Genomic DNA, 12285 nt, shown 5'->3' with positions numbered 1-12285 from the left:
TACTTAAAAAGTGTGGTCTGGGGTACGGTTCATGTGAACTCCATTATGGTTCGCTTCTGATGAGAACGCAATCGTACCAAAGCAAGCAATTCTATCCATTTTGGCACCTTCTCGTTTACAGTGGTTGCCAAGCAACATGAGTACGCGCCGGCTGTAGCTTGAGTACAAGTGTACCACGTGGTACAAGTGTACCACGGTTCGGATACAAAAATCAAATGTGAACACAGTCCATCCAGCAATTGAACTCTGGTTCGGACCAGGCAATCGCACCAAGTGTGAAAACACCCTGAGTGTCAAGAACATACCCCAACATTAATACCCACACAGTTACCATCGATATTTTCCTCCAATCACCATGGAATGTGTCAAGGCAGATGTTGATTTCCAAGAACAGGGTGGAAGCTGTGCACATTGAGGAACTCCCCTGTTCTAGTTCCAACATCCAATCCTTGGTGTTATGAAGTCTGCATGGGTGGTAATCCTTCTAGTCACAGAGTTGAAGGTGTAAAGAGTTGTCAGGTCTCTGGGATGGAGGTGGTAAAACAGCATTATATGTGAAGACAGATGGTGTTGGAGGCCCCCACCCCTGTTCAATGATGGTGGTGTACTGTTCAATAGGGATGATCGAACGGTTCGGGTCGACCGTCGGTTCGACCAGAACATTGGCTGTTCGAGGTTTGGCCGAATTCCAAACTTTTTGCTGAAAAAGTTCGGAATTCGGCAACCAGAACCGACCAAAATGCAATGGGACAGGAAATGGGCTTTAAAAGCCTGTGATTGGACCAGAACCATCAGTAAAAGCCAATTGAGGGGGCAGGAGAATGCTAGGAATGTAATTGGAGTGACTAGGGGGTCCAGAGGCCAATCATTAGTGAATACGCCCCCCAGTATATAAGATAGCCCCTGCCAAATTCCTAGCATTGTAATACAGGGACGTGGAAGAGAGTGGAAGCAGTTCTGTTACTTCTGCTTCAAAGTGTCCTTTAGCAATTATTAGTGTGAGGAAAGGGATATCTAGTGTAGTTAGGGTACTATTTTCCACTATAGTTAGATTTAATAATCTAGTTTCTGTAGGGAAAGTGTTAAGTGTAAGGGGACCGTAGTGTAGTGTAGGGTAGGGTTAACTGACTCTGACTGCTAGGGCAGGGTGACAAAACCCTTCCATGTCAGGGTGACCGCCATAGAGAAAAGATCGTTTCTCTTAGGTCACTTATAGAACAGCGATATTGCTTCGCCCCTGTCACCCTGCTTTTTGCTGCAGGCGTTTATAGGGCTTTTTTGAGGACATGTTTGGAGTCAGGCATGACATCTGAACTTCTGTGTAGGAGTATATACACACACACACATGTATGTATATATACACATATATAGGTGTGAAAGTAGCAGAAACCTATGCTTGCGCTAATGAAATAATTAACACCCATATGGCTTCTCTGCTATAACACCTATATGTGTGTATGTGTATAAATACATATAAGTGTGTGTGTATATATACCCCTATACAGAATTTTAGATGTTTTGCCTGCCTCCAAAGACCCCAAAAAAATGCCCCAAAAAAATGCCTGCTGCAAAAACACACCTGGGCATTTTTTTGGGCATTTTTTGGGCGTCTTTGGAGGCAGGCATAACATCTGTACTTCTGTGTAGAGGTATATATATATATATATATATATACACACACACACATGTATGTATATATACACATACATAGGTGTGAAAGTAGCAGAAACCTATGCTTGTGCTAATTATATAATTAACACCCATATGGCTTCTCTGCTATAACACCTATATGTGTGTATGTGTATAAATACATATAAGTGTGTGTGTATATATACCCCTATACAGAAGTTCAGATGTTTTGCCTGCCTCCAAAGACCCACAAAAAATGCCCAAAAAAAAAACACCTGCAACAACACACCTGGGTATTTTTTTTTGGCACAGGCATTTTTTTGGGCATTTTTTGTGGGTCTTTGGAGGCAGGCAAAACATCTGAAATTCTGTATAGGGGTGTATATATACACACACACTTATATGTATTTATACATATACACATATATAGGTGTGATAGGAGCGGAGTTCGGTTGTTCTGGTTGAACCGAACTTTTGAAAAGTTCGATCATCCCTACTGTTCAACCCAGTGTGATGCAGATGACCTCTTTCACACTTCTTGTAAACCAGTTCTCCTCTCTATCCTTGGAGGAATGTCTGTTTCTGCTAAGTCCTGACCTGTAGGATATGTCCTACGTTGGCCCATTCATTTGTGGAGAGGTTGTCTTGACCCTGCAATGGACAGGTCTTTGTATTCCTCACCACCCTGCACTGCATATACCAAGTCACTGACCTTGTGTTTGGGTGTTGGGTTTTTGGGATGTACAGTGTTTGGTGTATCTTCCTGACATTAGAACTGAGGAATATTAGAATCATCTTCAACATTACAGAACAAGTCCAGTTGAATGTGACTAACTACTACTAGATCTACCATGACTGATATACACTATATTGTCAAAAAATATTGGGACGCCTGCCTTTACATGCAAATTTAATGGCATCCCAGTCTTAGTCCATAGGGTTCAATATTGAGTTGGCCCACCCTTTGCAGCTATAACAGCTTCAACTCTTCTGGGAAGGCTGTCCACAAGGTTTAGGAGTGTGTCTAGGGGAATGTTTGACCATTCTTCTAGAAGCGCATTTGTGAGGTCAAGCACTGATGTTGGACGAGAAGGCCTGGCTCACAGTCTTTGCTCTAATTCATCCCAAATGTGTTCTATCGGGCTGAGGTCAGGACTCTGTGCAGGCCAGTCAAGTTCCTCCACCCCACTTGCTCATTCATGTCTTCATGGATCTAGCTTTGTGCAGGAAATCCTGACACATGACCCTGCATTTGACAGTCCATAATAATATTAATAGAAGGAGATCCTAACCCATCACCTACAGCATACTAAATACATCAAACAAAAACCACATCGCTCAGAACAGTGGAAACATCAGGTGAATGGAAACGTCCATCAGGTGCACAGGCTGTGATGATCTCTCCAAACACCATGGGATACAATATCAAGCAAAAGAACAGCTGGCAACTCTGTAAATCTTCCAATTCTTTATTGTCACGCCTCAGTGAGTAAAAAGACACGGTTGCTTACGCGTTTGGGCGATGAACCTTGTTTACAGCACACACAACTTATGAAGGCTCATCGCCGAAACGCGTAAACCACCTTGTCTTTTCACTCACTGAGGCGTGACAATAAAGAATTGGAAGATTTAGAGTTTCCGGCTGTCCTTTTGCTTGATACTAAATACAATAGATACTGAATACAATAATAATAATAGAGGGAGACAAGAATGATAACAATAATAATATTAGAAGCAGATAATAATAGTGATGATAATAATAGAAGGACATAATAATAGTGATGATAATAATTATAGAATGATATAAAATTAGTGATGATGATAATAATAATAATAGAAGGAGATGACACACAACATTCTTCACGATCACACACACACAGTCACACTCTATGGTGCACACACGTACAGCGGCGGTTGTAGTAGCAGCGCAGCGTCCAACAGGTGGCGCCCGCTAGCTGCCTCTCTGCAACAAGCCCTACCTTTGGCTGTAACTGAGAGTATGTTCCGCCACCTGACTGTGGCTGAGAGGGAGGCCCCGCCCCGGTCTCCATGGAGACGCGAAAGGCGGGAGATTCGCCCGACCGCTCAGTCGTGCGATGTGGGAGTCGTACCGTGCGGTGGAGGCCGGGTTGGGCCGGGAGGAGAATTTTCTGTCCCTGGAAGATGTTCTCATGTCTCAGGAGAAGCTGCCGTGCCGGCTGGAGAGCGGCCTGGCCCGCCTGGGCTTTCTCGACAAAGGAGGGGACACGGAGCATATCCCTGAGGTCAGACACCCCGATATTACCTCACACACAGGGGACCCCGCCATTGTCTGTACTCTAACATTGACTGCTTGTCACCCCCCCACTGTGTGTCCCCTCCCGTCATCTGTCACCCCACAGTGCCCCCCCCCGTCATCTCCCCCCCCCAATCTGTTCCCCCTCTCATCTCCTCCCCACTGTCTCTCTCCCCCCCCTCCTCCCGCTGTCCGTCTCTCTCCCCCTCCTGCAGTTCCGTCTCTCCCCCCTCCTCCCGCCGTCCGTCTCTCTCCCCCCTCCTCCCGCCGTCCGTCTCTCTCCCCCCTCCTCCCGCCGTCCGTCTCTCTCCCCCCCCTCCTCCCGCCATCCGTCTCCCCCTCCTCCCTTCGTCCGTCTCCCCCTCCTCCCTTCGTCCGTCTCCCCCTCCTCCCTTCGTCCGTCTCCCCCCTCCTCCTCCCGTCTCCCCCTCCCCCCTCCTCCCTCCTCCCTCCTCCTCCCGTCTCCCCCTCCTCCTCCCGTCGTCCGTCTCCCCCCGTCGTCTGTCTCCCCCTCCCCCCTCCTCCTCCCGTCGTCTGTCTCCCCCTCCCCCCTCCTCCTCCCGTCGTCTGTCTCCCCCTCCCCCCTCCTCCTCCCGTCCGTCTCTCCCCCCCCCCTCCTCCTCCCGTCGTCCGTCTCTTACCCCCCTCCTCCTCCCGTCGTCCGTCTCTTTCCCCCCTCCTCCTCCCGTCGTCCGTCTTTCCCCCCCCCTCCTCCTCCCGTCGTCCGTCTCTTCCCCCCCTCCTCCTCCCGTCGTCCGTCTCTTCCCCCCCTCCTGCAGTTCCGTCTCTCCCCCCCCTCCCGCCGTCCGTCTCTCTCCCCCCTCCTCCCGCCGTCCGTCTCTCTCCCCCCTCCTCCCGCCGTCCGTCTCTCCCCCCCTCCTCCCGCCGTCCGTCTCTCTCCCCCCCCCCCCCCTCCTCCCGCCGTCCGCCCCCCCCCCCTCCCTTCGTCCGTCTCCCCCTCCTCCCTTCGTCCGTCTCCCCCTCCTCCCTTCGTCCGTCTCCCCCTCCTCCCTTCGTCCGTCTCCCCCTCCTCCCTTCGTCCGTCTCCCCCCTCCTCCTCCCGTCTCCCCCTCCCCCCTCCTCCCTCCTCCCTCCTCCTCCCGTCTCCCCCTCCTCCTCCCGTCGTCCGTCTCCCCCCGTCGTCTGTCTCCCCCTCCCCCCTCCTCCTCCCGTCGTCTGTCTCCCCCTCCCCCCTCCTCCTCCCGTCGTCTGTCTCCCCCTCCCCCCTCCTCCTCCCGTCGTCTGTCTCCCCCTCCCCCCTCCTCCTCCCGTCGTCTGTCTCCCCCTCCCCCCTCCTCCTCCCGTCGTCTGTCTCCCCCTCCCCCCTCCTCCTCCCGTCCGTCTCTCCCCCCCCCTCCTCCTCCCGTCGTCCGTCTCTTACCCCCCTCCTCCTCCCGTCGTCCGTCTCTTTCCCCCCCTCCTCCTCCCGTCGTCCGTCTTTCCCCCCCCTCCTCCTCCCGTCGTCCATCTCTTCCCCCCCCTCCTCCTCCCGTCGTCCGTCTCTTCCCCCCCTCCTCCTCCCGTCGTCCGTCTCCCCCCTCCTCCCGTCGTCCGTCTCTCCCCCCCCCTCCTCCTCCCGTCGTCCGTCTCTCCCCCCCCCCCCCTCCTCCTCCCGTCGTCCGTCTCTCCCCCCCCCCCTCCTCCTCCCCCGTCGTCCGTCTCTTCCCTCCTCCTCCTTCCTCCCCTCCTTCTTTCTTCTTTCTTCCTCTTTCGTCCCCCCTCCTCCTCCCGTCGTCCGTCTCTTCCCCCCTCCCCCTCCTCCTCCTCCCGTCGTCCGTCTCCCCCCCTCCTGCTGCCGTCTCTTCTCTCCCCCCCCCACCCCCCTGTCATCCGTAACCCCCCCCCTCCCTCCTACCGTCGTTCCTCCGTCTCTCGTCGTCTGCCCCCCCCCCCACTGTGTGCGCCCCCTCCGTTCGTCCGTCCCTCTCCTGTTGTCTGTCAACCCCATGTCCCCCCCTCCGACCGTTGTCTACTAAAATAATTGTATTTCCATATTCTGTGTACTGTGGTCAGATAAAGTGAATGCAGGAGCCAGAGCTTAGTTGGCTTTGGCAATACAATTTGGAAGCAGATTGGTTTCTATGCAGAAGTGACCAGTCACTGGTGATTGGTTACATTGTGTCCATGTCCCCCAGTCACTGGTGATTGGTTACATTGTGTCCATGTCCCCCAGTCACTGGTGATTGGTTACATTGTGTCCATGTCCCCCAGTCACTGGTGATTGGTTACATTGTGTCCATGTCCCCCAGTCACTGGTGATTGGTTACATTGTGTCCATGTCCCCCAGTCACTGGTGATTGGTTACATTGTGTCCATGTCCCCCAGTCACTGGTGATTGGTTACATTGTGTCCATGTCCCCCAGTCACTGGTGATTGGTTACATTGTGTCCATGTCCCCCAGTCACTGGTGATTGGTTACATTGTGTCCATGTCCCCCAGTCACTGGTGATTGGTTACATTGTGTCCATGTCCCCCAGTCACTGGTGATTGGTTACATTGTGTCCATGTCCCCCAGTCACTGGTGATTGGTTACATTGTGTCCATGTCCCCCAGTCACTGGTGATTGGTTACATTGTGTCCATGTCCCCCAGTCACTGGTGATTGGTTACATTGTGTCCATGTCCCCCAGTCACTGGTGATTGGTTACATTGTGTCCATGTCCCCCAGTCACTGGTGATTGGTTACATTGTGTCCATGTCCCCCAGTCACTGGTGATTGGTTACATTGTGTCCATGTTTCCTAGTCACTGGTGATTGGTTACATTGTGTCCATGTTTCCTAGTCAGAGAAATGCTCTCACTGATGATTGGTTACATTGTATCTATGTTCTAGAACATGCCATCTTTTTCTCCCATCCCAGGGCAGTAAAATGGAGCTCCCCCTGTGGCTGGTGAAGGGACTGTATGACAACAAGCGGCGAATCATCTCTGTGGAATTGCCAAAGATCTACCGAGAGGGCTGGCGCACGGTGTTCAGTGCCGATGCCAATGTGGTGGACCTCCACAAGATGGGGCCACATTACTACAGCTTCGGCTCACAGCTCCTCAACTTCGATAGTCCGGAGAACACAGAGATAGCACAGACACTGCTACAGGTAATGTCACCACTCCTGCTGATAATCACTGTCCACACTACAACTCGGAGGAAGAACATTGGTCAGGTGTGATTGTATCCGGTGTACACACTGCACCCACAGAGAGGATAACCAGTCCACACGGCACCCACAGAGAGGATAACCAGTCAGGTGTACACACAGCACCCACAGAGAGGATAACCAGTCAGGTGTACACACAGCACCCACAGAGAGGATAACCAGTTGGGTGTACACACGGGACCCAAAGAGAGGATAACCAGTCAGGTGTACACACGGCACCCACACAGAGGATAACCAGGGAGGTGTACACACGGCACCCACAGAGAGGATAACAAGTCAGGTTTATAAACGGCACCCACAGAGAGGATAACCAGTTGGGTGTACACACGGCACCCACAGAGAGGATAACCAGTTGGGTGTACACACGGCACCCACAGAGAGGATAACCAGTTGGGTGTACACACGGCACCCACAGAGAGGATAACCAGTCGGGGGTGTACACACGGCACATAGGGACAGGAATACAGATGTCCTGCACTGTGACCCAGGGAGAGGATAGCCGGTCACCTTCTGCAACCCAGAAAGATCATAACCAGGGATTGGATATCTAATCAAGTGTACCACACTACAACCCTTGGAGAGGATAGCCATTTAGCTGTACCATGCTGTGACCCAGAGTCAAGCTATCCATCTAGCAACCAAGGGAGATGATCAGGAGTAGTGGCCTGAAGACCAGATAACCAGGTAGTACCACACTGTGCCCCAGACTGAGCGAGTAACTGCTAAGCAACCCAGAGAGAGGACAATCAGCCAGATGTACTGCACTGTTTCTCAGATACAAGATACCTGGTTTGGTGTAGTGTACTGCAGTCCATATACAGCAGGGATATGCAAACTGTGGCCCTCCAGATGTTGCAGAACTACAAGTCCCATGAGGCATACCAAGACTCTGACAGCCACAAGCAGGACACGCAGAGGCATGATGGGACTTGTAGTTTTAGAAACAGCTGGAAGGCCACAGTTTGCATATCCCTGCTATACAGGATAATAAAGGGGATACGACACATTGGATTTATGTGAGAAGGCAGCAAATGACCAAAGAGGGAAGAATTGCAGGGAATTGATTGATGGGGAGCACAAATAGTCAATTGTCTTAACCACTTCCATACCGGGCCTATTCTGGCACTCCTGTCCTACATGTAAAAATCATCTTTTTTTTTTTGTTAGAAAATTACACTGAACCCCCAAACATTATATATGTTTTTTAACAGAGACCCTAGAGAATAAATGGAGGTTGTTGCAACTTTTTATGTCACATGGTATTTGCGCAGCAATTTTTTAAACGTGTTTTTTTATTTTTTTTTTATTTTGGGGGGGGGGGGGGGTCGTCAACCGTTTCATGAATTAAAAAAAAAAAAACACTAAAGTTATCCCAAACTTTTTATTTTTTTTTTAATGTGAAAGATGATGTTGTGCTGAATAAACAGATACCTAACATGTCATGCTCTAAAATTGGGCACACTCGTGGAATGGCGCCAAACTCCGGTACCTAAAATTTTTTACAGGTTACCAGTTTAGAGTTACAGAGGAGATCTTATTAGAATTATTGCTCTCGCTCTAATGTTTGCGGTGATGCCTCAAATGTGTGGTTTGAACACCGTTTACATATGCGGGCACAAGATATGTATGCGCTCACTTCTGCATGCAGAAACGGGACGCAAAAAAAATTGTTTATTATGTATTTTACTTTTTTTTTTATTTTGACACTTTCCCTTTGCATTTGTTTTTGATCACTTTTATTCCTATTACAAGGAAGGTAATTATCCCTTGTAATAGGAATAGGGCATGACAGGTCCTCTTTTTTGAGAGATGTGGGGGTCTAGAAGTCCCCACATCTCTCCTCTAGGCTGGAAAGTCTGCGATCCAAAAAAAAAAACCTATCTCAGGCTCTCCAGCCGAATACACAGCAGTGTTTACAACTGCTGGGGCCAGACATGATGTCATAACGTCGCGCCTGGCCTCAGGGTCATAGAGATGACCAGGGACCATCTGGTCCTCAGTCAGCTCTATGATAATCTTGCGCCGCCGGCAGATTCCTTCTCTGGCTCGCTGATCGCACAGGTGAGCTGGCAGGAGCATCGGGGGGGGGGGGGGGGGGAGGATGTCCCTTCCTGCCGCCTGTAAAAACAATTAAGTAGCTAAACAGCCGCTATGATTGTTTTTACGTGACAGGGAATCTTCGGCTGAAAAATGAAGATGGCTGCAGGCATCATTCAGATTTAACAACTTAAACTCCAGGACGTCATATGTTGTCCACCTAAGTAGTGATTAAAGTGAGCCTTTACTGTTTGGGGACACTATAATGTTTGAGTATGTGCCATCTACTTGTACCCTGGCACCCCCAGTACATTAAAGGACAACATCAAAAGAAGGGAGCACTGACCTCGTGCATTACCACTAAAGAGGTTTATTAAAATCCGAAGACAACATACATTATACTCACAAACCAGTGATGATAGCACACATAAAACGCAATGGAACCGGTCGTCTTTAAAATAATCAGGGAACACCTGTACTGGTGTCTGCAAATGTCAGGCTGGGCTGACGCGTTTTGAGGGCGAACCCTCTTCCTCACTTATCCTTTGTTGCATACCACCCAAGCGCAGAAGAATTTTCGTTTGTTGACCCCCAGTACATTGTCAGTCACTGTAATGTCTGCAGCCCTCTGGGTATTTGCATACTAGGAATGTCAGGACCTGATTGGACGGAAGGAGGTATGGATCCTGATGGTGGCTGCCTTTGCTGGTCTCCATCCTTGATCAGACAGTCCCAGAATCCCCCTCCACCTATTCTGCACTGGCACTTTGTGTGCTAGAATTCAGTATAAGATATTGAAAGGCAGGCGAGCTGAAAATGTGAGTTAATGTCTCCCTCTTTTCAGACTTTCATCGGGCGCTTCCGCCGCATCATGGACTCCTCCCAGAATGCCTACAATGAGGACACCTCCGGCCTGGTGGCCAGACTGGATGAACTGGAACGCATGTTGTTTCGGGCTGGACAAAAGGGCCTCAACACTTTTCAAAACTGGGAAAGGGGGCAGGCAGCTCAGATCACGGCCTCCAGCCTGGTGCAGAGTTACAAGAAGAGAAAGTTCCATGAGACGGATACATGACGCCTCTCCTGAGCCTGCACTACCTATTCATCATCAATGTCTTATATAAGTAATGAGTGGTGAAGGACAAGATTCTCTTAATGAACCACTTTAAGTGCAAAGTCAATTGCTGCAAGGGTTTCTGATCTGCGTTTTTCTATTTCTTGATTGTACATAAATAAATTATAAACTCTAAAAAGCAGGACCAGGGTTGTATGGTCTATATGTTTTATACCACTTTTGTTTTCCCTCCTCTCCTAATTTGATACTCTAAAGACAGTGGTGGTCAACCTTACAGAAAAGTCAGACTGTGGGTATGCCACAAGAGATGGTCAAAGACTGCAAACATGCTATAGGCATTGCTGGAGACTGAAAGAAATATTATATAGTAGAATCCAGAGGAAAATCTTTATGAATATTTCCTTTAGGCCTGGTTCACACTGGTGTGACAATCGCTCCAACTTTAAGAGTACATGTAGCATGACATGTAAAAAATCCAATGATTCCCTATGAGAGCCATCTTAACTGATCTGACTTGTGACATGCGACTTATGCTCAGAGGCACTGTTAGCAATGCAAAATGTATTGAATAAGAAAAACTGCGTGGGGTGTCTACCCCCCCCCCCATTCTAAACCCGACCCTAAGGGGGGGTTGGTATAGGGTTCCCCCTAAAATCTATACTACACCCAAAGGGTTGTATAGATTTGGAGAGAACCCCCCCATGCTGTTTTTCTCTTCCTCAAATACAGATCAAAATTGAATCCCGTTCATTAACCTCTTTGCACCTAAGCCTTTTTCTGACATTTGTTGCTTACAAATTAAAATAACTATTTTTTGCTAGAAAATTACTTGGAATCAACCAAACATTATATATACAGTGCCTTGCGAAAATATTTGGCTCCCTTGAACTTTGCGACCTTTTGCCACATTTCAGGCTTCAAACATAAAGATATAAAACTGTAATTTTTTGTGAAGAATCAACAACAAGTGGGACACAATCATGAAGTGGAATGAAATTTATTGGATATTTCAAACTTTGTTAAATAAAAAACTGAAAAATTGGCCGTGCAAAATTATTCAGCCCCTTTACTTTCAGTGCAGCAAACTCTCTCCAGAAGTTCAGTGAGGATCTCTGAATGATCCAATGTTGACCTAAATGACTAATGATGATAAATAGAATCCACCTGTGTGTAATCAAGTCTCCGTATAAATGCACCTGCACTGTGATAGTCTCAGAGGTCAGTTTAAACCGCAGAGAGCATCATGAAGAACAAGGAACACACCAGGCAGGTCTGAGATACTGTTGTGGAGAAGTTTAAAGCTGGATTTGGATACAAAAAGATTTCCCAAGCTTTAAACATCCCAAGGAGCACTGTGCAAGCGATTAATATTGAAATGGAAGGAGTATCAGACCACTGCAAATCTACGAAGACCTGACCGTCCCTCTAAACTTTCAGCTCATACAAGGAGAAGACTGATCAGAGATGCAGCCAAGAGGCCCATGATCACTCTGGATGAACTGCAGAGATCTACAGCTGAGGAGGGAGACTCTGTCCATAGGACAACAATCAGTCGTATACTGCACAAATCTGGCCTTTATGGAAGAGTGGCAAGAAGAAAGCCATTTCTTAAGGATATCCATAAAAAGTGTCGTTTAAAGTTTGCCACAAGCCACCTGGGAGACACACCAAACATGTGGAAGAAGGTGCTCTGGTCAGATGAAACCAAAATCGAACTTTTTGGCAACAATGCAAAATGTTATGTTTGGCGTAAAAGCAACACAGCTCATCACCCTGAACACACCATCCCCACTGTCAAACATGGTGGTGGCAGCATCATGGTTTCTGCTTTTCTTCATCAGGGACAGGGAAGATGGTTAAAATTGATGGGAAGATGGATGGAGCCAAATACAGGACCATTCTGGAAGAAAACCTGATGGAGTCTGCAAAAGACCTGAGACTGGGACGGAGATTTGTCTTCCAACAAGACAATGATCAAAAACATAAAGCAAAATCTACAATGGAATGGTTCACAAATAAACATATCCAGGTGTTAGAATGGCCAACTCAAAGTCCAGACCTAAATCCAATCGAGAATCTGTGAAAAGAACTGAAAACTGCTGTTCACAAACGCTCT

The 12285-nt window shown here is 48.6% G+C and overlaps 1 protein-coding gene across 1 annotated transcript; it reads left to right on the top strand.

Moving 5' to 3' along the window:
* The first annotated feature begins 3662 nt into the window (after positions 1-3662).
* On the top strand, positions 3663-10347 carry GINS3 (GINS complex subunit 3). The gene is made up of 3 exons (XM_082270897.1): positions 3663-3893; positions 6764-6997; positions 9939-10347. The coding sequence occupies exons 1-3, from the start codon at positions 3726-3728 to the stop codon at positions 10167-10169; spliced, it is 633 nt and encodes a 210-aa protein (XP_082127023.1). The 5' UTR covers positions 3663-3725; the 3' UTR covers positions 10170-10347.
* Positions 10348-12285: the final 1938 nt, after the last annotated feature.

This window comes from Pelophylax lessonae (assembly GCF_965119305.1).
Source record: "Pelophylax lessonae genome assembly, chromosome: 10".
In the NCBI taxonomy this organism is placed as follows: Eukaryota; Metazoa; Chordata; class Amphibia; order Anura; family Ranidae; genus Pelophylax; species Pelophylax lessonae.
Note: the sequence above shows the minus strand (reverse complement) of the source record. Positions and strands in the feature narration are given on the sequence as shown.